General features: G+C 37.1%; 1 protein-coding gene across 9 annotated transcripts in view; it reads left to right on the forward strand.

Moving 5' to 3' along the window:
- IMMP2L (inner mitochondrial membrane peptidase subunit 2) overlaps positions 1–27,440 on the forward strand; it is a 628,424-nt gene that overhangs the window by 50,044 nt on the left and 550,940 nt on the right. Inside the window, exon 4 of one of the 9 annotated variants that reach the window (XM_061467725.1) lies at positions 5,075–5,099. The exons of the other annotated variants lie outside the window; for them this stretch is intronic. Within the exon in view, the coding sequence (XP_061323709.1) occupies positions 5,075–5,084 (10 nt within the window). The 3' untranslated portion in view covers positions 5,085–5,099. Of the gene's footprint in view, positions 1–5,074; positions 5,100–27,440 lie in introns of those variants that run through there. 9 annotated transcript variants of the gene reach the window in all.

Below are 27,440 nucleotides of genomic sequence, written 5' to 3' on the forward strand. Positions count from 1 at the left end.
TTAGTGCAGCTGCCAGAGGAAGAAGGAAAGTTTTTAATCTTCATTAATATTTGAGGTATAACTCCTAATGGTACCAAAGCAGGAATTGTAGAAATTCTGTGGCCACAGAAAGAACAAGCTGTTATAATTTGTACTGGGAAAAATTTGTATTTTCAGTATACATATTTTGATTAAGTTCTTAGTGGTATGGGTTCTTTTAGGCCTGCTTTATGAAAGTCAATTACCAAACAAGGTCAATAAATCCATTCTAGAATTTGTATACTTTAAAGCTACACTTATACTACTTTATAGGAAAAGAATAGGGAAACGGGAGAGGTGCCTGAGGACTGGAGGAAAGCAAATGTCACTCCAGTCTTCAAAAAGGGCAAGAAGGAGGACCCGGGTAACTATAGACCGGTCAGCCTCACCTCCATCCCTGGGAAAGTGATGGAACACCTTATCCTTGGTACCATCTTAAGGCATATCAAGGATAAGAAGGTTATGAGGGGCAGTCAACATGGCTTCACCAGGGGGAAATCATGTTTGACCAATCTCTTAGCCTTTTATGGGGAAATAACACGGTGGATGGATGATGGCAGAGCGGTGGATGTGGTCTACCTTGACTTCAGCAAAGCATTTGACACAGTCTCCCACAGCATCCTCACGGCTAAAATGAGGAAGTGTGGACTGGATGATCAGGTAGTGAAGTGGACTGCGAACTGGCTGAAGGAGAGAAGCCAGAGAGTTATAGTCTATGGGGCTGAGTCTAGTTGGAGGCCTGTAACTAGTGGAGTGCCTCAAGGGTCAGTACTGGGACCGGTATTATTTAATATATTCATCAATGATTTAGATGAGGGAATTGAGTGCACTATCAGCAAGTTTGCTGATGACACTAAGCTGGGAGGAGTGGCTGACACGCCAGAAGGCTGTGCTGCTATCCAGCGAGTCCTGGACAGGCTGGAGAGTTGGGCAGGGAGTAACTTGATGAAATATAACAAGGGAAAGTGTAGAGTCCTGCATTTGGGCAGGAACAACCCCAGGTTCCAGTATAGGTTGGGGAACGACCTGTTAGAGAGCAGTGTAGGGGAGAGGGACCTGGGGGTCCTAGTGGACGACAGGATGACCATGAGCCAACACTGTGCCCTTGTGGCCAAGAAGGCCAATGTCATCCTGGGGTGTATTAGAAGGGGGGTGGTTAGTAGGTCGAGAGAGGTCCTCCTTCCCCTCTACTCTGCCCTGGTGAGACTGCATCTGGAATATTGTGTCCAGTTCTGGGCCCCTCAGTTCAGGAAGGACAGGGAGCTGCTGGAGAGAGTCCAGCGCAGGGCAACGAAGATGATGAAGGGAGTGGAGCATCTCCCTTATGAGGAAAGACTGAGGGAGCTGGGTCTCTATAGTTTAGAGAAGGGGAGACTGAGGGGGGACCTTATTAGTGTCTATAAATATATAAAGGGGGAGTGTCACGAGGATGGAGCCAGGCTCTACTCAGTGGCAAACAATGATAGGACAAGGGGTAATGGGTACAAACTGGAACACAAGAGGTTCCACTTAAACTTGAGAAGAAACTTCTTCTCAGTGAGGGTGACGGAACACTGGAACAGGCTGCCCAGGGAGGTTGTGGAGTCTCCTTCCCTGGAGACATTCAAAACCCGCCTGGACACATTCCTGTGTAACGTTATCTAGGTGTTCCTGCTCCAGCAGGGGGATTGGACTAGATGATCTTTTGAGATCCCTTCCAATCTCTAACATACTGTGATACTGCGATACTGTGATATGAGGGATCTGAGAAAGGGCTCTGTATAAAAGAAATGATCTTAAACCGTTGTGTATGAACCAGTGGATTGAATTAGATGTTTGTACTGTCTTTCTGGAAATTGTATGCATGTTGGAAATGTTTCTAATTCATTTTTCTATGTTTCTAATGTCCCTCTAACTCCAACTATCTGTAGTTGTTTGTAAACAGCAGAATATAGACATTCGAAAATACAGTAGAGAAAGTGTGTCTCTGGAAAAAAAATGCGTAAAATGTTTAGAAGAGGCATGGAAAGTTAAACACGCAATACTTTGTCATCCTAATTTGAGGTGAGAAAAGCGAGCTTTTTGAAGACTTGATACAGTGTGTCACCAACACGGCTTGGGTGTTGAAATTAGCCTTTGTAGCTGCATTTTTGTTTTGAATTCCTTTCCAAAATATCTTACTTTCTTCTGAACTTTTATGTTCCAGGTAGGGGCACATATTCCTTAAAAAGAGAAGTTTTAATAAAAATTACAATACTGACTACACAGCAACAATTTTCTTTTGTTCCAGGCTTCTTTTGTTTTTCTTCTGTAATCCCAAATGTATTATTGCCAAGAATGTTCTGTCTTTTGATCACAGACTTTAGAGGAGGCAAGGAAAAGCAGTATTTATGAGTGCAGCAGGCATAACAGAGCTTAATTTTTTTACTGTCTTTTCATGCTATCTTTTCGTGATAAGTATCAGGTTTAAATAAAGCTTTTGTTGTTCTTGCTGTTTTTGTTTGGATGGATTAGTTTTTTTTCAAAAGGCCTGAATATACCTGTTATTTTTTTTATGTTAAGTACATTGGGTAAGGACAAAACTTCTAACATGTGAAAACACACACAGGTGGTTAATCCAGCACTGGAATCTGTGTTCCTTGCTTTGAATTCAGAATCAAAGGTCTGTCTTTACCAAGTGAGTTGTTTAAAATCACAAGGAAATTTACCGTGTTGTTTTTTGCTACCATCCCACTGCACTACCCAGACCTGGGGGATGATGTTTGTATACAGCTCTCAAAGCAAATTTGTTCCAGTACACATTGCTCTGTATTTCAGTTTCTTAGAACACTTTAATGTTTGCTGTGAACTGTACTTCTAGTTCTCATTTCAAGGAGATTATAAACTCTGAATGCGCGGAATAAATGCTAATAACCAGCAGGATTCTTTTGCATCTCAGCAATCATACTTGGCTGTGAACTTAGATTAGATATTAGGAAAAAGTTCTTCCCTATGAGGATGGTGATATACTGGCACAGGTTGTTCAGAGAAGCTGTGGCTGCCCCAGCCCTGGCAATGTTCAAGGCAAGGTTGGATGAGGCTTTAAGCAAGCCGGTCTCGTGGAAGGTGTCCCTGCCCATGGCAGGGGGTTTTAGAACTAGGTGATCTTTGAGGCTCCTTCCAACCCAAACTATTCTATGATTGTATGATATATAACTAATATGTCAATTAATGTATTGACTCAACTTTCTTATGATTGCATTCCAGGTCAGGTTTGTCATACGGAGTTTTGCCAGTTTAGCAGTACTGGGCCATGGTAGAATATAAGGTAGCTACAGGTGCTGTGCTGACCAACTGAGTCTGATTTCAATTCTGATGACAGCAACTACCATTTATATGCTTAGTCTGTGTCTTTCTGAGGAGTTAATGTAACTCTACTGTCAGAAATACTCTTTCTGTTGCTGTGTAATGGCTGATTTATATTTTATTTAAATGTATTTTATCTGTTTAATAAAACATACACACCTAGGCTTCCTTCATAATTAACTAGGCAAGCAGACACCCTGAGAGAGAATTTTATCCTGTTTTAAAAGATGTGTGATATAGATGGGATGAATTGCTCTCTTTTTGTGCTTGCCTGTCCCAATGAATTGGATGGAGGATCTGGGTGATTAGATTAGACAAACCTGTGCTTTAGATAGGTGAAGTTAATCATGATGCATTTGACATATAGGGTACCATACGAGAAGACATGCTTACAGTGAGCAACTGCAAGTTATTCTGAGGGATAATCATCACACCCTGTATAAGTTTTTGTAATAAAATACAATGCTATATACATAATATACAATAATAATTCACTTAGAAGAGTGAATTCTATTACCATTCACAAAATAGCTGTGAGCTGTATGTAGGCAGTTGTATGCAAATCCCACCAAGACAATCATATGTAAAATAGATTAGGCATTTCAGAAAATTTCACCAAAAAGTAAGAATAACATACTAACTTGAAGGGAGTTGTTAATTCATAAGAAGGAACGTTTGAATTACTGCTTTGTGGTGACGGAAAACAAGCACTCTCCTGGATCATAGCTTCTAGTTATTTCTAAACCAGCAACTCTAAGTAGGCTTGACTATTTGTAGGACTAATATTACTATGTAAAATGTAAGTAATTAAAACTACTGAGGCATTCTTAGAGGAAGAATAGAATAAAAAGTGTTTTAAGCCCTCATTTAATTTTTAAGTGTAGGGATGGGAGTTTTAAGGAGATCAGGTGAGCTCATGCTGGTTTACAGTGGTTTTAGTTAGTGTTGAAGACAAGAATTTGGTGTGGATGAATCACAGAAATAGTTGAATCTGTCAGTATTACTACAGTGCAACTTTTTAATTTTGTTTGATCAATTTTATTGTCTATTATATTTGCAAAAACTTGAGCTAAATACAGTTTACAAACAAGTTTAATACTATACAGTTTCTCTATTTCTGTGTTACTTTCTTAAGTGATTGTTTAGCCTGTTTTAAGTACTAGCTGATTGGGTTAACAGATTGACAAAAATGGCTTTCTGTTTCATAGTACACAGTCTGTGGTTGGTTTTATTGGTACATTGGTTTGGGTTTTGTACGGTGGGTGAGGTCTAGTCAATCTATAGAACCATACAGCAGAGAAATGAGGGAAAGGAGCAGTCAGGTAGTTTTTTTTCTTTCTGTATTTCAAGCTTATATTATCTTTTTGTGTATTGGCCGTCTCCTTCCCCTCCTGTTTTCCTCTTCTAGATATTTGATATTTTCCTTCCTTATGTAACAGCTGGGAAGGATCAAAGAATGAGAGAATGCATGCATTTCCATAGAAATTAATCCATTAATAATATCACAGCATTTAATAGTCCGTTGGTATCTGCAGACTTTATATTCCAATAAATTCAAATAATATAATAATAAATATGGGCATAATGAAGCAAGGCTGCGGGAGATTCATTGTGCTGATTGCTGGGTTTTATCAATATTTCTGGGTTCAGAAATCTGTATTTTGTGCAGAATTCTGCTTCTACTGCAATATTGATTGCTGTTGTGTGTTGGAATAGCTTAGTATCTTCATAGTGGCCTATAAGAAGATATGTTTCTGCCTCCCATGTTACTGCTGAGGGGTAAGACAGAGTGCTACACAAGGGATAGGAGAAGCAGATGGACAATAGAGATAAGAAGGTAAGAAGGCGAAATAAAAAGAGGGAAAAAAAAGGGTAGTGGATCTGTACGAGAATAGAATTGATACTGGAGGGAGAAGGCAAGAACTACAGTCCTCCCATAACACAGATTATTTCTGGGTGATAATTTGTAAGCCAAATGCAGACTTTTTATTAAGGTTTTCATAGCTTAGTCAAATGATCTCTAAGGTGTATGTAGAGAAATCTTGGTAATTAATACAGAAGGATATGCCTTGGCTTTATACAAAGGAATATTAAACAGGTGGGAGAAAAGTATACATGACTCTATCTAGATATTTTTGTATACATATACTTTTCAAAAACCTCCTGTGAATGAGGAGCACTGAAGTGGGCTAATAAAAGTTTATGCCCTGGAAATTGTTTACCCTTTATTCATCAGTCATATGACACCTCAGATTATTTCATAGAATAAACCAGTTTTTGTCTGCAGAATGTCCCACACTTTGAAAATATATGACACTAAATTTTCGCTAACACATCTAACACATCTATCCAGGTCCTGGAATTTGAGCAGATGAGACCTGTCAATGCCTTCAAAGTATTTTGCTTAGCATATTGTGTTTTTAAGTGTTCTACTGATATCTTTCTGTGTTGGTCCCACTGTGTGTATTTAGGGTTGGAAATCCTGTATGCTTTCACTGTTTTCTGCTTCATGTTTTCAGACAGTTTTCAGACCATCAGAAAGAGCAGAATACTGTGCAGGTGGTGTCCATTTTTAGGCTTTATTTAGAGCCATAAAGCTTGTCTAAGATTTTATGTCTAGAGGTATTTTTGCATTTTGTTTTCATGGTCTGTAATCTTAGTTCTTGGGTTTGAATTTTTCTGGCCTTCTCATTGACTCCCTCATTCCATGTGTTTTGTTGTCTGAGATCATATGTATTTCTCCAAGTCAGTTATTCATACAGTTAAAAAAAAAAAGCAAAACCCAAACAAAACCCTAACCAACTGTTTTGCGTAAGTGGCTAGTTTTCAAGGTGATGCTCTTAATTAATCCTGTGTCACCATCTGCGAGTAAGATCAGAGACATGAGCTGATTTTGTTTTTTCTTATCTCTTGTTATCCTCTGTTTAGATCCCAAAGGCTCACTAATCACAGTGGCTCATTTTTCAGTTACATGAAAACTATAGGAAGCAAAACCCCTTCTGTTTTAAATCTTAAGTATAAACATTTTAGATTACTTCAGCTTTCTTTGAGACTACTTCAATTATACCAAGGCAGTTATGCATCAATAGATGTTCTGCAGAGGAGCATACATGTTGCATGCTTCTGTCTATTCTACATTTTTATAAATAATTCTTACAATTCCATGCTTTAACTCAGATTTAGTTTCCCTCTAATCCTGATTACTAGCCCACTTTGCTATTCTTCTTCCCCACAGAAAATCCCTGCAGCTCACGGTCGAAATAAGTGTCTTTCACTCTTCTTTTGCCCATGGATTTCTGTTCATATTCCTTTTCTTTATTTCCATTGCCTTTTTAATAAAGGAGTTAGGAACTAACTTCAGGTAAATCACTTATATTTGCAAAAGTATTCAAGTAGCTAAGTCTTTATTTGGACTTACAGGTCCCAGTTTAGAACACGATGTGGCAGTTCTTTACTTCCTGACTGTCTCCCTTCAATCTTGTACATGTCCTTCTTTTATTTTTATATTAGGACTGGCTATTACGGTCTGTGAAATCCAGTAGTATCTGTAGTGTAGTCTGAAATGAGTAACTTGGTGGGAAAGGTGTTAACCTTCAAAGCGTACATAATAAAACAGTATTTTGTCGGATTGCTGAAAATTACAAGCATAGAAATCTTTCCAGTAGACTAAATAATTTACTTTAGAAATTAATACATATTATTTCCTTAAAGAGCTACTAATTTCCTGTACTTACAATTGTGTAACTTTAGCTTAGTTCACTAGAACAGTACTGTTGAATTCTTTTTAAAGCTACTGTGGTTTAAAATCGTCTTTTTCTTTTCCCTTTCACAATGTTTGAGAGGTATATCAGTGTTTCATGTGTGTGACATCAGAACTCCTGTTACACTGAATCTTTTCAGCCTTAAAATGGTGTTGGGCTGTCTGCATAGTCCATTTTAAAAGGTCTTGCCAGTTAAACCAGACATACTGGTTCAGTTTGTTTCATACAGAGTACTCCTTTCTGTGGATATTCACATTGATAACAGTAAATCATTGTTATCGGAATCCCTCTCCATCAGTTCTGTTCTTGCCCTTCTTAGAAAATCATTTATAATAGTGGTGGCTTCAGAGAGGAGTATCTGAGTTCTGCTGTCGGGGAACATAAGAGGTGGAAGGCTTTAAAGAAGGGGACTGTGCTCTTCTGCTGCACTCCTGGGAGACTACCAAACTCTCCTCCAAACTTGCTTCTCTGAAGTAATCTCAGCTGTACATGTCCAAGTATAAGGGAGGGTGCTGACTAGTTTTTCATACTATTATGAGCTTTGTTACTTAGAAAATACCTTCTATTTATCTGGGATTAAAATCACTACAATTAACAAACATCAGATCTCCTTTCCAAACTGCCCAGAGCCCAGCCACCTTTCCATTGTTGTTCAAGCCTTTATGTTGTATAATGCTGCTCCTATATGTTGATAAGAATCGTAGGAGAGACTAGTGCTGGGATATATGCAGTCTACTCTCTAAAGGTTTATATAAACTGCACACTTTAAAATACCAATTCCCTTTCCTTCCTTATTAGTTCAATAGTTTTGCTGTTGGCTTGCCTGTATAAGAGTTCTGTAAACATCTCATACCGATGTCTGCATCAATTTTGACCTGATCTTTCAGCTGATTAAACTTTTTATTGTCTTCTGTTAGCTTTGAGAAAAACTTCTCACAGCCTTCTTGGGAGTATACACAGCACTTTGGATATTGTCAATGTTAAATTTTCATATTTGTGCATAAGGATATTGGGTGAAAATACTAAAATAGTTAACACCGTTTCCTTAGTCTGAAAGTAAGACAGAACTCCTAGTTAGCAAAACAGTTTGCTTACTTGATTGTAAGAAGTGGAAATATGTATCAATAGAGCAAGATATTGTGGCGGATAATTTTAGAACATAAATTCTTCATGAGAAAGCAAGCGTGGGCTTTAGAGAAGTGATGCATGAGCTTTTTGAGCAGGATATATGGCAAAGATACCACAAGATATATTACAGTGTTTTTATACTTTCACTGGAAACATCATTTTAAAGTGGCGCACGTTTAAGGTGATAATTGAATTGAGGAATAAGGTGCAGGAATATAGGGGAGAAATGAAGGTGGTTTTTCAGAAGACCAATTATAACTATTTAGGCAAACTAGGATACAAAAATAGGGTCAAAGTGACCTAACTTCATTTAAAGCCTTCCTCAAATGTGTTGGGTTTATTTAACATAGTCACCTGTGTCACAATGAGACAAATGTCAGCTTCTATAATCGCATTGTTTTTTTTTCTTTATATTCTGGATATTGTTCTTGCAATATGGTTAATTGTATCTGCTGCTAAACTGAAATTATTATGCATGTTGCTTCAAGAACTGGTCTCCAGGCATCTCTGATTTCCATGCTGTGTTGATTAAATCGTTCAGAGGAACTCACTGAAGTAGCTGTTGTACTGTAACAGTGACAGTGACAATGGCAGTCAGGAGGACTAATATATATGGTTAGACAATTCAGACTTTTCTAGTGGTAGTCCATTTTGGACATCTTATGAAATGTCTACAATAACTTCAAAGTCCTCTAAGATTTTATCACAGTTACCACTGGTGTGAGTAGGAAATACAACTGCCAGATTTTGTTACTGCGCATTTTTTACCTTTAAAAAGTCTCTTCTCTGCTGGCAATCATTTGCAGCCTGGGTAAAACCTGGTATTGCTCAGTGGTTAAAGGTTAGAATTCTGTTAGGAGATTGATGGTGAAATATAAGTACCTACTTGCAGGTATCTGGGAAATTAGGTGTTTAAAGTCCTGTGATACGCAGCAGAGATCTAGCCAAGACCATCAGTAGAGACTAGAAAGCAGATGGATGCTTACATGTAAACACCTGAATTTGTCTTTCTGAACACATAACTGAAGTGTCTTAGTTTTTCTGTCAAAATAGGCCTGTGCCAAGTATCGTTTTTTTTTGTTGAAATGTCCTGTAGGTATGTAATTGCATTTGTGTTTGAGAGAGGACATTTAGCCTTCTACTCTTATTGCGATATTTTGAAGTAGCTAAATGAAATGTACTTTGACAGCTTTGTTTCAAGAGGGATTGAGTTTTCTATAGCACTTTCTGTTTATGCAGTTTTAATCCAACATGATCAGTCAACAACTTGAGAGCATCTGTGGTTCCTTAGTCAAACAATTTTCATTTATATCTACAGATCTCCACATCAACAAAAGGAATATTGCTTGAGAATGCAAATGTAACAACTTTTGAATTGTGTGGTTCTCTGGGACATGCTTCTAAAATTTGGTAATCTGACAGAATCTGTGTTCAAAACAGTGTTCCAGGGCTGACCACAATTTTAATTTGTATGGGCTAACTCCTAGTAAAAACTTCACTACTTTTGCTTGCTTTGATACTTCTACATAGTTTCAGTTTTCTCACTTTTCCTGTAAGGGATCCAAACTGTTTTTGAAAGTTACATTTTTACAACATCACTAAAGTCAGGTTCCTCGATTTGCATTGTCGCTAGTGTTTTCTTGTATACGAATTCATTTAATGTTTAGGGGTTTTGCTTTGGTTTGATTTGCGTTTTGTTTTCTGGTTTTGGTTTCGGTTTCTGGTTTTTATTTGTTTGTTTGTTTGGTTTGTTTTTTGACTTTTGTTTGTTTCCAAAACTACCTGTTACTTTTTTTTTTTTCCGTTAAAATATTCATACACTTAGCTTCAAACATTTTTATTCAGAATGAGTTTTTCTTTATATTACTGTATACCTGGTTTTCTGATATATAAATGAACAGTTTCCAGACTGGACTTCTAAGAACTGTAAGCATTTTTATGTAAGATGTGGTGAGTGAAGCAGAGACCACTATCACGTGATACACAGTTGTTATACATATGCAGTAGATCAGTTCTTTCCAGAAGTGTCAGCTGTGTTGCAAGTGCGGGAGCTCTGTACATAGATATAACACTACAGTTTCCCAAACAGTAAAGATTGCAGCTGCAAAAGGTATTCTTCTTGCTTGGCTTATTGCACACAGAATTACAAAAGGCTTTGAGTTGGAAGGGACCTTAAAGATCAACTATTTCCAACCCTATGCCATGGGCAGGGACATCTTTCCACTAGACCAGCTTCCTGAAAACCTTGTCCATCCTGACCTTAAACACTTCCAGGTATGGAGCATCCACAGCTTCTCTGGGCATCCTGTTCCAGTGCCTCACCACACTTACAATAAAGAAGCTACTCAAATCTACTCTCTCAGTTTAAAGCTATTACACCTTCTGTACTATCACATGCTCTTGTAAAACGTCCCTCTCCAGATTTCTTGTAACCTCCCTTTAGGTACTGGAAGGCTGTTCTAAGGTCTCCCTGGAGACTTATTTTCTCCTGAAGAAGCCCAACTCTCTCAGCCTGTCTTCACAGAGAAGAGCTTCATCTTCTGGTCATCTTCATGGTCCTTCTCTGGACTCACTCCAACAGGTCCACATCCTTACCTTGGGGCCCACTGCTGAACACAATATTCCAGTTGAGGTCACGTGAGAGTGCAGTAGAGGAGAGAATCACTTCCCTTGACTGGTCATGCTTCCATTGATCCAACCCAGGATGTGGTTAGCTTTCTGGGCTGCAAGCATACATTTCCGGGTCGCGTTAAGCTCCTTGTCAACCAACAACCCCAAGTCCTTCTCTTCAGGGCTACTCTCTCCATTCTCTGCCCAACCTGTAGTTGTGCTTGGGATTGCCCTGATCCAGGCTTAGGACCTTGCATTTGGCCCTGTTGGTCTTCATGAGGTTCACACAGGCCCACCTCTCAAGCCTGTCGCAATACCTCTAGATGGCATCCCTTCCCTCCAGAGTATCAACTGCAGCACACAGCCTGGTGTCCTTGCTCAGGGTGCATTTGATTCCATTGTCCATGTCACTGACAAAGATGTTAAACAGTGCTGGTCCCAGTACTTGACCCCTGAGAAACACCACTGTCACTGGTCTCCACTTGGACAGGTAACCACCCACTAAATCATGATGTACTGGATAACTGGTAGCCATTTTGAATGTTTTGCTCTGTTTATTTGGTTTTGTTCTTTTTTGTTGTTTTTTTTGTTTGTTTGTTTGTTGGTTGTTTTTTAAGAACATTTTAAACTGAATTCCACAATTTAAGTCTATGAGGAGCATTATAAAAGCTCTGTTACAGTTAGAATAGAGTGTGAAAGAAAGTGGTGAAGGCAAGGAGCTGCAGGGTGAGTACTTTCTTCATCTGACACAGTGCTGAATGATGTTAGTCTGTCCTTGAAACTGCAGAGCGAGTCTGCTGCATTTCAAAAGCACTAGACAGTTGGCACTTATGCATGTTTGCATACAGATGTGCATGTGTATGTAGGAGGTTCGATACTTTCTGAGAATATGGGTTTCCTGTGCACATACTGTGCAAAATTAGCACATGCATTTCTAACACAATAGGAAAAGATTTTAATTCTATAGTGATGTATTCTTTTCGGTTTGAATTTTAGGCCATAGCTCTGCTATGCATTGGTTACACATGACTACTGAGAAAAGGTTTTGGTTAGTTATCAAGTAGTTGATATTGGATTTCTTGCTTAAGATTTTTTGCTATTCATTGCAAGAAGGGCAATGGATTATCTTCCAGAAAATATTCCTTATTCTTTAGAAACCCTTTCCTCTTTGAGTGTCTATGATTTGCAGGATATTAAAAAACTAATAATAAAATAAGCTGTAAAAATACTCATTTTCCCCATATGATAACATAGAAATGAAAAGCACACTAACAAAATTCATAGAGAATCCTTAATGGTTTCTGTAAACTGTTCATTTCAGGGAAGTTGCAAATTCTATTTCTGATATTTTGAACTTTACTATCTTATGGATTTCTTCCAGCTGATGTATTTAATTTGCTCTTTTACCTTCAGTTTATAAGAACAATTTGATCCTTTGAAATGTATGTCTCCCACTGAAATGTCAAGATTTCTGCTCTCCGTGTAGGTTTTGCAAAATAATGTTATGAGGTGAAAAAAAAAAAAAAAGCGGGTATGAAAGAAGGGGCCAAGTATTTCATGCACTTCATCTCTCAAAAACCTTTTTTTGAGTATCCTATATGAAACTGTTGATCACAGAATCATAGAATCATAGAATAGTTAGGGTTGGAAAGGACCTTAAGATCACCTAGTTCCAACCCCCCCTGCGATGGGAAGGGACACCTCACACTAAAGTGTCTCACCCAAGGCTTCGTGAAACCTGGCCTTGAACACTGCCAGGGATGGAGCATTCACAACCTCCCTGGGCAACCCATTCCAGTGCCTCACCACCCGAACACAAAAGAATTTCCTCCTTATATCCAAACTAAACTTCCCCTGTTTAAGTTTTAACCCGTTACCCCTTGAAGAGTCCCTCCCCAGCATCCCTATAGGCCCTCTTCAGATACTGGAAGGCTGCTATGAGGTCTCCATGCAGCCTTCTCTTCTCCAGGCTGAACAGCCCCAACTTCCTCAGCCTGTCTTCATATGGGAGGTGCTCCAGTCCTCTGATCATCCTTGTGGCCCTCCTCTGGACTTGTTCCAACAGTTCCATGTCCTTTTTATGTTGAGGACACCAGAACTGTACACAATACTCTAAATCAGGTCTCATGACAGCAGAGTAGAGGGGCAGGATCACCTCCTTTGACCTGCTGGTCACATCCTTTTGATGCAGCCCAGGATACGGTTGGCTTTCTGGGCTGCGAGTGCACACTGCCGGCAGTGGTATGTGTAACAATACTGACTTAAACTTTCATTCCTTTTATTACCAAAGTTAGAGTAGACTATGTATCTTTATCAGCATACATATATTTGGAAGCCATATATAAAAACATTAGAACAAACAGTACTGAAATAAAAATAAGAATTTATTAAGATTCAAAATAGTTCAAAGTGATGAAACCATCTGCAGATATAAGCAAATAGAATTAATCTGAGATTTCTCACACTTTTTTTCTGAATGCCTGCTATTAATCACAGTCTGAGATTTGGGCCAGACATGGCACAGCTGCTTATATCTGCCTATAAGACACTTTTAACATAAAATATCTAAGTGTTTATACATTTAAAATACATATTGACATAAAATCAATCCTTGTAAAATGGCTGCTATGCAGAAATATGACAGCTTTGTAAGTTTCATTTATGGACATTCCTAATTCAGTGGAGTGATTTAAGGTTCTCTACATTTTATCTAGTGCTAGTGTGCTTACTTTATTCATCACAATAGCTCAAGGGTAAACTAAGAGAAAAGACATAATTCATCTTGCTGACAAACACTTGGTAGGACTCGACTATGCTAATTGATTTAAATTTTGCAATGCAAGTATGCAAGTGAGCCTCTGGTACCAAACAGTTTAAATCTCTCACAGTTAAGTTAATCTGAAAACATATTTTGAGAAAATTGGTTTAAACAGGAAAGTTGTTTTTTGTTTTCATGTTCTGCAATCCAAATGGAACTCATTTTGCTGTTCTAATGTTGCAGTCCAGCATGGTTAGAACTGTGTGAGTTAGGAAGTTTTTAATGGCACTTATGGTCATCACAGTTCAATATGATGACTGAATTTCACAGTCAGTTATGGATAGATATTTCTTATTGTTGATTACTAAGAAATGATGCTTCATGCTGTGTGCTGGAATGAAAATTTTAGTAATTTTGCGTGTTCTATCAAGATAATGTATGCTAAGCCTCAGAATTTAGTAATTTTCTAGTGTCTTTTTGCATTATTTTAACAAATGCATGACGTACTGTGTTTTCTATATAGCACATATATACCAGGTTTTGGATTTTCATTTCTGTTATTTGCTAGGTGGATATCTGTTATTTTACACCTTAGTTTAATGCAGAAAATTTGAAAATAAGTTTATTCAACTGCATATCATATTATGTTTAGGTTCTATATAAAATTCAGTTACTTTTTGAAGAAGAAGGCTAAATTATCTCTTCACTCTAGTCTGGCTTAACTGTACACATTAGCATAGTCTGCAGTAATAGTTCAAATGCGAAGACTAATGAGAGCATTATGCTTCCAGTCCTCTGTCTTTTAAACTTGTCATAGTGCAATTACAGAAAGGCATCAAAACTTAAGTAATTCTATTACTCTATATATTCTATTATTTCATAGAAGCACTATGTGAAGAAGGATCTCTCTTAAAGTAGTTAAGAATAAAACTCTTTATGCAGTAATAGTAATTACCTTCACGAGAATTTTCTAGTAGGTTAAATTGAGGGGGGGTTTCTCTTTCTTTTGTTGTTGTTGGGTTTGGTGTTTTTTTTTACTTTTTTTTTTCATTAATGCTGCTGAGTTATTAATTGCTTCTTTCTCAAAAACTGTATGGGGTGTCTGCAAAATAAATCAATAGCAAATGCAAAGAGCTAGCAGGAGCCTTAGGTAAACCTCAGAGGGCACAAGATGCTGTGTTGTGTTCTGCCATAGGGTAGGCTTAGTAGGAGGTTCTCCCAAGATAATGAACTGCTGCAAATTTGGGAGATTAATTTATACACATGGCTGAGAGAGAGCTCCAGGAACTGAGGATTTATTAAGGGCATCTGAGATTCATGAGAATGAATAAAAGTAGCTTTTCTTGAGAGAAGTGAAGTGGGCTATGCTGACCTGAAAAATATAGAGACAAGAAGCATACAAGAGCAGTAGGACAGCTGAGTGTTATAACCGGTTGCCCTGAGAGGTTGTGCAGTCTCTGTCCTTGAAAGTTCTCAGTAAAGCCCTGAACAACCTGACCTTTCTGACTGAGCCTACTTTTAACAGGGACCTCCATTTCAGGAGACAATAGGTCAGCTACTGAACTGCATCAGGAAATTACCCAAATCAGAAAATACGATAGAAATGTATGTAAGTAAACACACCTACAAAATGCAGTAAACACACCTACAAAAAGAATGCTTCTCACTAGCATCTACTCTTAGAGGTTATCCCTCTTATGTTTGTTAGAGTCAGCCTGATATATTTTTATATATTTTCAGTCCATCAAATTTATTTTATTTTATTTTTCCCATATGGTTAGCAATACTCTGTGATGTCCTGTAGTGGTTCTGTTTGGCCACAGTCCACACAGTTCTTTTCAGGGACCTGTACTGGATATTTCCTCCTTTTTTCATGTGTTTTAAAATTACAGTTATGAAGTTAGAACAATAAGGTTTGAATCAGGTAGCAATGAATATTCATTCAGCAATCCACTAGAAGTGCTTCCCAACTAAATGAAGTGTCTTGTACTCCTACCTAGACACTGAATCTAATTTTCTGCAGTCTGTAATGGCAAATGTGAAGGCAAAGTAACTTTGTTCCCTATAGATGGTTGTTTGGACTTCTCTGAATATGCTAAATACTAGTATATTCTTTCCTCATCAGGGAGGCCTCGGTGTGAATTTTGAATTATAGTTAAATAGAAATAAGGAGGCAAGTGTCCTCATTTTCAGTTTTAGGTCCCCACTGAAATCCTGCATTCTAGTTTACTTAATTGTATCAATACAATGACATTTCATAAACTCCTGTTGTGTATTTATGTTACAGCAGTCCTCATTGTTTAGGACATGGTGAAGTTTCTGAGTATTCTCTAGGTGAAGAAATGCTAATTAAGTTCAGATTTTAACATAGATGTTCTGAACTCAAATTTAATCACATCATTCTTGGAGGCCTAGAATACAGAGCAATATACCAGCAATGATACTGGCACACACTACTGGCTGTAGTCAGCCTTGCATGCTGCATTCACGTTAATCATACTTGCAAAGGCTTGGATCCATGCAAAAAGGTGATACAGAGAGTATTTTACAGATGTAGTAGGTGAGAGCATACAACAGTAATATGTGCAGATATGAAAGACATTTTTTGACATGAAGGAAGGAAAGCTGTCATGTCAACTTTCTTTTTATTGAAATGAAACTATTGCTAATGTACCTGAACATTATTTCATTGAGATGTGGTAGTCTAATCACATTCTGCTTAATATTAATAAATCAAATGGGATATACTGAGGAACTGTGTAACAGCTTAAAAGACATAAACCTGCAAAGTACAAAATGGTGTATAATGGATGTATGATACAGTTCTGACAAATATGAGGTAGAGTTGTCATTCTTCACTCACTAAGACTGTATAGCAAAAATTGTAATAAAATATGAATGAATCAAAGACAGCAAAAATATTGTTGACATAACTATGTATTAGACTTTAATATGCTTTTATTCTATGTGTATAGAAATCACGTGCTTTAATATTTGGATTTCATAAACCCATTTAACAAATAAGAATTTATAGGTTCTGTAAATGACATTTTTATCTGGAAGCCCAAAGCTGAAAAAGTTATTTTTATGATATTGGATGTACTTCTTAAGCCATGTATTTAGTAGTATGGCTTTGGAAAAAAAAAAAAAGGGTTTATAAATCCTAAACCATAACATTAAATTCCTTCACTAATTTTGATTTAGGTAAAAAAAAGCGAAAACTGGCATCACACTATTGTGAAAAACACATAAATACTACTTTAAGATGCATACAAAAACACACAAAACCCTCACTTCTGGTTATATCCCTGATTTTGCACACTGGAAAATGGCTGAGGGACTGCTTGAGCAGGATGTCAGAGAAGGCTAGATTAAACTCTGCTGTCTCTTGCCAGTAGCTCAAATTTGTTGAGTTGTGAACATTGCTCCAAGCCCAGAGATTCACTTATTTTCTTACAATACACAGTTTAACATCACTCTCTTCTCATCTATTCCTACTGAAAGACTTAATTTTCTTATTCCTGGACCTCTTAGCTATATTTATTTTTAAGACCATAAAGTGAATTTCGTGTAGCATTTAAAGTATCTTGTGGTTTTGTTTTTTTTTTTTTTCCCCCCTCTGGGGGAAATCACATTCTTAGAGTAGCAAACATATTTTATATTTTCCTTTATACATAACAAATGCTCTACAGTACATAATAGCAAGAGGCACTTAGTGTGTAATACTTGCTTCTTGGTATGCTTTTAGTCCATCGTAAATGTTAAATATAGCTAAAGATGCATGAATAATCATAGTCTTTTGCATTACTTTATATGTGTGTTGTCGCACACATTCTGTATTTTGCCGTATTAGTAAATATGCTTATTAGGAACCAATGTCCTGTAAATCCCAGGAGGCAAATGTAAACTTATCTGTAGCATAGGGTGTATTCAAACATCTGTTTATTGCAGAGCAGTGGACCACAGAATATGCTTCTGATGTCCAGATATAAAATGATCCTGTAGGCTGAAATGTGCTTCAATCTGGACTTGACTTTAAATGAAGTGCAACCAAAATACTTTAATAGTGGATCTCATCAGTGCTTTCTTTATATGCCTTTATACACAGATTATTTATGTTACAATTACTGTCAGCTGTGTGAAGGAGATGATTAAGTCCTGAGAGATCCTTAATTTTTGTATTAATTTTGATCACCTATTGAAAAATATAACTACTTCAGGCTTTATTTTCAGATGGAAAGTGCTAATTTTCTGCCAAGTTAATGCTAAATAAAGCTGTTAATTCTGACAACTAAAATTCTCTCTCATTACATAAAAGTTGCTGTTGTGAATGTACAAAACCCCCACTAGTAAATGGCTTTTCTTTTCCTTTGGCCGGTTGGTTGGCTTGAGACAGTGAAAGTATTCCATCTTCTAAAATCTAGGATAAAATCAATATGACATCAGTGTGATGAGACACCACCCTTGCTTTGTGTTTTCAGATTCAATGGAATTCTAGGAAAATAACATGTGGCTCTGAAATTCACTGAAATAAAAATAGTTGGAGGCTGGAAGAATAAGGGGTCAGGGGAGGGAAGCATGACATAGGCTTTTCCTGTCTTAAATGTTTTTGAAGGCAACTCTTTCTAGCCGCTGTCAGAGAAGGGATACAAAAATAGATGAGCTCTTTGATCAGGTTCACTATGTCTTTTTTTTTGTGTTTTGAAGTATTTGAGAGGAAAATGGTGTAAAATGGTTGTTTGGACAGTCATACCTTTCTCATTTGACTAGTTGCAGAAAAAGGTTTTATTTTCCTTTTGTGCATTTTAAACATGTTGGACTACTGATGAACTGAAACAGTTATGTTCTAGATTTGAAAAATTCTTATCTGATTTTGTGCTTTGGCAGTGTATCCTTGCACAACTTAGTGGTGGAACTGAGTTTCTACTTCTAAACAGGTATGGAGGAAAAAGAATAATCTGAGTTTTTGCTGCTATTTGGTATTTTGTTTCTCTCATTGTTGAAGAATGGTAGGGGGTTCAGTGGGGTATTCTTATTCTGGTGCATAATTCCTGTCATAGGAAATGCAACTGAACAGGTTCAGAAAATGTCTTGTGTTCACTTCCTGATTTGAAATGTACTGCTGATAGTCACTGGCATTCCTGGAGATAGGAATCAAACAGCTTTATGAGCATCACAAAGTAACTTTTGAGAGACTTGTTTTGTAAACTGGAAACGCTGATTGAGAGTAATGAAGTTCAGTCCATCTTATCTAAAGCTGTGTGGCATGGCAAGCCAGGAGAAAAGGGATCAACCAAACTTGCAAAGAACTGCAAAATTTGTTAAATATAATCTTGTATCTTAATCCTTTTTCTCTTTGCTGTGTTAAAAAATACAGAAGTGTGATTTTTTTTTTTGTAATCACAACCTGTTCTCTGTCATAGCCATTTGCCAGCACTGATGTGCCCTGGAATGGAAACCTCTAGCAGGATGTGAAATGCAGTTGGATTTACTAAAAGTTCCTCTAGTGAACAGGGTTGTTACCACCTGGGAATTCACACTTTCTGCAAGGAGGGATGGAGCAAAATGGTCCCCACAGAAAGACTGGATGAAGGACTGGGGCTGTGGGTTGCTTTGGAACTTTAACAGCTGCCAACTCAAAAGCAAACCCCAGGACTGACTAGGGATTAGGTTCCTTTCACTTATTCCAGTCACCCATCTGCCAAATTTCAGACTCCAATTTTAAATGAATTATAAAACCTGATATCTCTTGCTGAAGGCATGCCTTACCATTATAGGTTTAAAAATTAATAAGAGAGTTGGCCAGAGATATGCTAATTGGTATTTTAAAAGTACTTTTGTTAGTACAATGCAGAAGTAGTTCAGGACCTTGAAATTCAACCAGAAGGCTTTGTTTCAAGTTAAATTATTTCTTTGCAGACTGGACACTAGTTTACAATATCTGTATACCTCTCTGAAAGGAGTATACCCTACATGCTGTTTTAAAAGGTCAGATATAAAGAGACAGGAAGAAAAGAAAGATAAATATCATGAATGTGGATTCATGAGCCATTAGTCACGTTATCACTGACTGACAGAAGTAAAAAAAATATTTTAAACTAGAAATATTCTTCAATTTTTCTTCAATGCTTTTCAATTTAGTTTTGGTACATCTGTATTGTAGTCATGTTTATACTAACATTGAAAGTAACTACTGAGTTCTCATCATGCCTGCTGGTTCTTCTTACGTTGGTGACTGTATTCTGGTTTGTGTTTTGGCTTTTGTACTCTTTAGGAGCTGACCGTGATTGGGATCTTCTGTCTCTCCATCCTATCACACTTCTCTGAGTCCTTAGGATGTACGCACTATCTCTTAATAATATGCTGATACCTTGGATCTTTATTCTGTTAAAAAATAAATATATGTCCTGTTGCATTGGTATTCCACTGAGGCTAAGATATAAGCGCTAAACTCAAGATTAAGTGTTTGGTGGCCAACAGGTAGGATCAGGCACTAAATTCAGGAAATTATATGCAATGATCTTAGGTACTTCAGAAGTTACTGGCAAAAAATTTTTAACAAACAGGATTTACATGTAATACATACTATCAGACATGTCCAGTAATGCCACAATTCTTCATTTGCAGTACGCTTTATTTCCATCTGATGGTCTTTAGAATCCAGACAGCATGTGTCTTTGTTCTAAAGTCCAGTGAAAAATTGTGGTTGGATCCCAAGCATAAGTGGAGATGATCTTTTCTACAGTTATTTGGAAGCTGACCCTCAGCTTGAGGGTGTATGAGGCAACATCCTAGGAGTATTTCTTTCACAAATTGCCCATGTCTTTTTATTTGATACCATAGCCAAGGACAGAAGGATACTTCTGACTTTGATTTACCTTGTGGATAGAGCTTCTGTTCCTTGCTGGAATGAGTAAGAGCTTAATTTTAATCATTGGTTGCTTCCCTAGGTCTGTATTCTTCAAAGAAGGACTACTTTTTTGACCATTAAGATATTTTATGTGTTTCTTGTAATACCTAGAAGAATGTCCTAACTAAAATTCCAAGCCTGATTCTTATCTGAACAACTGTTGTTAGCATTGTGTGTTATTTGGAATTAATTACATCAGCCACTGTTTGAGTAATGAAATTCCCCAAATAAACAATCTCAAAATAAACTATAAATATGGCTACCTTGATATTTCTAGAGTTAGGTATTTGCTTCATATAATCAGTTGATTCACAATTAAGGATATGCATCAGTGAAGACAAGCATATAATGAAGATAAAGAATGGCTGGGAAGGCTTCCTGGTCTTAATATGAAAGAATTAATTCAATTAACACAAATATAGGAAGCTCTGGCAGTTATTAGAAGGCTTGGAAATCTAAACAGACTTTTGTGTACTGGTGTCCTGAAGAGGCCTGCAATTTTTTATGACATATTATAGATGCTTTCAGATTTTGTTTGGAAAGTTTGGATATAAAATTCAGTAGATCAGCTGCCATCAATCAAATATATTGATACATGTTTGAGGAAAATCTCTTTCCTTCAACTTCCAGGCACAAAAAGGCTTTGGAAAGAAAGGTCACTCCGTTGGTGGAATTGCATTCATAGAATTTAGCAAAATATGTCAGGGGAGGCTGTGAGAGAACATATAAGGGTTACTGAAACTGTGAGGTGTGGCTCACCAGTTCCAAAGGACTGCTTACATGTTGATCTGTGTACACTGCTGAGGCATAACTGGCGCTAATTCTTTTTGAATGAGAGATAGGAGAAGAAAAAACCCAAGAAACTAGGGACAGAGAGAGCTCTTGAAGCTATGGTGCCTGACACAATATCTGGAGAAACTATCTGGAATGAAACTGGAGAAATAGAGGCAGGATTTTCTCACTGGGTGATGGAGGAAGCAGCAAGTGATATAAGGTGATGATATGAGGTGACGGGATGATGTAAAGTGATTTGAAGTGGCCAGTGGTTATGCTGGCTTGTAGACTACTGTTATAAATTACCTAGAAATATATGCTGTTTGGATGATCCCTTTGCTTCCTAGGCATGCTCTTTCAAACCTTACTTATCATTACAAATATAATTTTTTTTTCTCAGATTCTTGTATTAATCTTTTGTCCTTTGGTGCCATTTTGGCCCATTGCTTTTTATTCTATTGCAATGGATGAAGAACTGTTTATTACCCTCCTGTTTACAGTACCTTTGTGTTTATTTGAAGACTAAGTCTTTACTTCAATTATCTTGTTATATTAATCAAACTCAACAAATTCTATACTTTTCCTGTAGATCACATTTATAGACCTGTGATTGTTCTTACTGCTGTTCTCAGCATTTCCAGATTCTCTGCAGTTTATCCATTTCTTCACAGAATTTTAGTGCCCAGACTAGGACACCTGAGAACTTTCTAGTGCTGAATAAACTGAAAAAAATTGCTGCATGCATTCTAGAATCATAGAATGGTTTAGTTTGAAAGGAACCATTAAGATCATTTAGTTCCAATCCCCCTGCCATGGGCAGCAATACCTTCCACTAGACCAGGTTGCTCGAAGCCTCCTCTAACCTGGCCTTGAATAGATTATGCATAATCTAAAAAGAGATTGTCCATTGCTATTGGTAACAGAAATATTTGTTTGTCATACTCAGGTTTGCTATTGATGGGAATCTTTTTTTTGCTAGTAACATACTACTTCTCAGAGTTTAAACAAGGGTGACACTTTCATTCTAATATGATGACATGATGTCTAACAAGAATGTTACAATGTAGTACGTTCTGGAGGGCATTTTTCAAGTCTCTCTTTGATTGTCACTCTTTTCCATGATTTCACGTGTTTATGCTTTTTTTTATGATGTCTGTCAGCTGTGTAAGCAAGTAGATCCCAGGGTCTTTTTGGTTTTCCCCAGTATGTCCCAAAATATCCATATTAAGGGATCAAACATACTTTTTAAAGCGCTGTCTCATGCTCACTTTGTAAAACTCTTTTGCCCCAAACACTTTGTTTTTCCTCTTGCAGATAGGAATAACATCTCTACTCAAATGGAAGGTGGCTATTCTAATCTCTGATTCTAGACACCCACTCATTTGTAAAAGAGAATTTATACTTTAACATTTGTGCAATAACTTTCTGAAGAAGAACTTGTAGATATTAAAGATCTTGAAAGTATGGTCTGAAAGAAACAAAGGCATAAACATATTTCTTACAACAGAAATAGTGTGTTTCCAGGCATAATTGGAGCACAAGATAAATCATTCTGTGTTATCTTATTTTCTGAGCCTTTTCAGAGCAATTTTGCCTCTGGCTGTCAGTATTCAGAATCAGAAGGTTTTCTTAGGTGATGTATTAGAGGCCTTACATTCAAATAATTAAAGATGGGATCCATCTTCAGTAGCGCTAGACATCTAGAAATAGTCATCTAGGCTCCTGTACTACTCAACAGAGAGGAAATAACCTCCTTCAGGGGTTAATTAATCACCCGGTAAGATAGCTAAGCAAAGCTGCATGAATCATTTCAAAGGTATTTCTTCTTTTATTTCACTGATGGAAGAGGGGATTTAAATCTCTGGCATAAACTATGTGTCAACTTCAGATGTTTAAGGTCGCTTGAGGTAAATCCCTGTGTGGTTTAGAAAATGCTGTTTACAAAACATCCATGAAGCCGGAGAAGCCAGTGTAACCATTTCTATTGTGATGAAATTTCTATTCATTTTTTCTTTTTTAAGAGCAATTATGGATTTGTATGTTTATAGTAATGTCACCTGCAAACAGGTTCTCTAAATACTTTTGTTTACCAAGAAGGAGAAAAATGACTGCTACTGCTGAACCCAGGACACATTAAAATGTAAACTTCTGAAGAATACGCCATGCTGTGTGTGTCAGCTTAAGGATATATACTTGTAGAATACTCTGATTGTGAGAGCTTTGAATATTTGTTCAGAAAGTTTATGCAGTCGTTACCATTATTATCTCCGGTTTTAAGTTCACATTTGCTGGTACTATTTTTCAGAAACTTTTTGTGGTGAAAAAGAAATGTGATAGATCCTAAATAAACTGTTCAAGTGTGCTTCTAAATCAAAACAGCAAGTAGGTGCATAAAAGAAAATTTCAGGTATTCAGTCAGGCTAATTTTGCATCCAGTACTTGCTCATTACAGAGAACTTCTTACATATAATGGAGAAGGAAAGAAATAGGAACTTGGACTCAAGCGAACTTCTGAGTAGGTGATACTTGTTTACTGCTGCTCCTGGCATGATGGTATCTTTTATCTTCCTCTGCTGCTTTGCTTGCCAGTAAGGGGTGATAATGAGGGCTGATTCTGTATACCCTGAAAGGTGTGAGGATAAAAGATTTCAAATAGAATCGGTACGTTAGTCCTTTTGTAAATGCACTTATGTGTATAATTAAATGGAAATCACAGAAAATGAAATAATTTATAGCTAAACATTTACTAGAGACTGGATGTGAATCAGTATGGTTTGGAGTTTTGTATCTGACCAGCACACCAAATCCTTCTTGTGATTCTTTCTAAAGTGACACCTGGGTTATAGTTTTCACTGGATTTGTGCTGCCTTATAAGCAGGACATAAAATAAATTATGCGCATCAAATTGTTAGAAAAAAAAAGTTATGTTTCTGTTGATTAAAACAGGCACTAAAAATGTAATGTGCCTTATTGCCACAGGAAATTAAGGAAACATGTAACTGCTGGCTCCCTTTGATAATGATCTCTGATTTCTATCTGTTTATAAAATGCATAAATGGATAATTTCTAAACTTCATTCTGCTGTCTGGTTGAGGTATAGCATACACTACCACCTGGGACACCTCGGAATCTGTCAGGCGGAATCAGTGGTTATATTTTTGCATACCATTCTTTTTCATTATGAAGAGTTCATCATGGATAATCTGTAAGTAAAGCAGGTTAAAAGGCATGTTAAAAGTTGTATATGAAAGTTCTGTGGGAATTTGTTGCAGTAATTTCTCTCCTGCTTAATGGTAAACAGTTACACACATCACTTCCCAAGCTATACATCTTGTTCTGGCCTTTCAGAATTATACAGAACCCACTCACAGAAACATGCATTCATTCTGTCCAAAATCCAACTGTGATTGATCCAAGAAGCAATATACTTCTAATTTATCTGCATTGATTCGAGACACAGGTCACAGATACATGCAACACTGCTTGTAGTTTCCACTGGGCTCTTTGCTTGGTGTTTTCAGGGGTGGGCTGGGGTGTTGGGAAGGCTTTGCCTTGTCCTTGAGTCCTTGGGTTTTGAATTACTTTTGAGACATGTAAATGCTTCAGCAATTCTCCAATTCTTGCTTCAGATAGGAGGCTCAGTCTGGGACTTTGACATGTCAGAAGAACTATGAGGTATTGCTTTCTGATTAATATTTTAGGTTAATAATCTGGTCAGGAGTGTAAGGCGTATAAATGTGCATTGTGATTAAATTCCATTTCAATAGAAAATTTCAGATACAATTTTTTAAAAAAGGCCAGGGGAGCATGTCAGTGAAAAAAAAATAAATAAAAAATTCCAGAATGTTCAAGTCTATATTCAGATCTTTCCAGGACTTAACTTAGATTCAGAGAATAATTGAAGCCTTATAATGTGCATTGAAATTATAATCTTTACATACCCTTTGCCAAGTGGAATTAAATATCTGATTTTTATATACAGTGTATGTGAAGGGCCAGGACTGAGATAAGGAATACTGGCACGGTAGGTAGGCAAGGATTTCAATTGGTCAGTAATGGCATAAACCTTTATCTCCTGGGAATTTGGGCATCTAGTCTAAACAGCAAGGTAGCATCTGTGCCCTCAGAATCCTAAAATTCAGCCTTAAACTTCTCATTTTTTAGAGAAAGGTCCACTTTCCAAGAATGGAAGAAGGATGGGTAAAGAGGGAGTAAAGTAGTTCTGCTTCCCCCTTTCACTAAAGGACCCCTGCCTTGTTGGGGCTGTGAATCAGGCTTTCTCTGAGCATGGTAGCATGCCATGACTATGGTGTCACAGGGTGTTCTAGGATAAAGGTTTCTTTTCCTCTTCAAGCTTTAGCAGCATAACTTAGACACAGAGAGAACTGTGGTGCCTGCAGGGCTTTGTGAACCTCAGAAATGCTTAAATGTTGGACTTGACTTAAAATCAGTGAGGTACCTTGTCTCCCATGTTACAACTTCAAATTCCTCCCCTGTGAGTACACAAGAAGATAGAGTTATGTATGTACAAATCACTGTAGTTTAAGAAATAAAAGAAAGTTGTGGGTTTTGGTTTTTTTTTTTTCCCCACACTGTTTCACTTTGGTGTTTTCAGAAGTAGTTAGTGTATTATCTTTAACTGAAAATTTTAGAACCCTAGCAGTCGAGCTAATTTTTCGGATCTGTATACTTTTGATGGATGTCTACCACTACAAATGCTATGTTTGAGTCAACTCACATGCGATCTCTTCTCTAAGCTAGTTGTATGTCAAAAGCTAAAGCTTGAAAAACTCTTAACAGATTTGTGCCAGATTGTTAGGTCACACAAATTGACCTGTTACTGCTGGAATTAATGGAGCTGTACTGATTCATACAAGCTGTAGACTTGGTTTATTGCTTCCAGGTATATTGAGGGTGATGTTAACTGTGTTCAGAAATGCTCACTTTCTCTTGTCCAGATTGTTGATGCAGGAGGTAGTGCTCTTTGAACTATATTCCTTAATATGAACTTCTTTTTTAATTTCTTGGATGTTCTCTTTAAATTAGAGTCAGAAAGGCACAGGTAAAATATCCAAAGCTATACACATTGTTGAGGTCTCTATTAACTTGAGAGGGTTAGGCTGCCTCTGATTAGAGAAAGACAGATCCTGTTGTCATCTATTCATGAAAACTAAGCCTCATGTAATAGGGTAGCTGCATTTCTAGATGATCTCGTTGCATCTTTCCTTTGAAAATCTGTGCGTCAACATTATCTTTCTTGTTAGAGCATTTCTACTGTATTTTTCTCTCTGTGTGTGTATTTTTCCCCTGTTGAATTTAAAAGATCATAGTGAGTTGTATTCCATTGAATCAGTATTTTTTGTTTCAAGGAACATTATTGAAGTACTGGAGTGTGGTGTGTGTCCTGAGTGGTTAGGTTTATCGGGATAATCTAGCAATTTAGGGAATATTAAAATTACATACCAAAATCTTGTGAAATCTTTGTTGAAGAAAATTAGTATGTGTTCTACCTTGGTCATAAAATAGCATTTTTTAATAGTTTGTTTTTAATACCCAAAGGCAATAATGCATATTATGCACTTAATGGCCTGTGAAGAATTCTGGAAGGCATAACAGCGAATTTGAAAACAATGACTTCAGATTTTTTTTTCCTTTATATATTAAATGAGCTTAAAAATCAATCCAATTTCTCCCCTTCAAACTTTAATTTGCTACAGCTTTCTGACATTAAGATTTTGAACAACATGCAAAGCATCAGCCTCAAGATAATCATTATGTCCAAAACATAGAAAGTAAAATGGGGTGACTAGTAATTGATGACTGAGATGTCTGAAATATCTAAAGCTGGTTTTTTTTATTAAATATTCTGGATAAAGCAATAACAGTTTATTGTGTCGTGTCCCTGCCCATGGCAGGGGGTTGGAACTAGATGGTCTTACAGTCCTTTCCAACCCTAACTATTCTATGATTTTAGAAGGTAGTCTAATATAAGAAGGCCTCTCAATTTCTCCACTGTGAATAATTTTCATTTTATTATTATATGGATAAAGCTACTTCATGTAGGTTTTGTGTATTTAAATCAAAACTTTGTAGCACTTCATGAAAACTGCAGTTTAGTAAGCTTGGTTTGTAATTGTTCTGTTCTTGTAAATGATCA

This window comes from Pezoporus flaviventris, unplaced genomic scaffold (assembly GCF_033815535.1).
Source record: "Pezoporus flaviventris isolate CSIRO_AGI_PZ_B2104156 unplaced genomic scaffold, CSIRO_AGI_Pfla_v1 ptg000045l, whole genome shotgun sequence".
Taxonomy (NCBI): domain Eukaryota; kingdom Metazoa; phylum Chordata; class Aves; order Psittaciformes; family Psittacidae; genus Pezoporus; species Pezoporus flaviventris.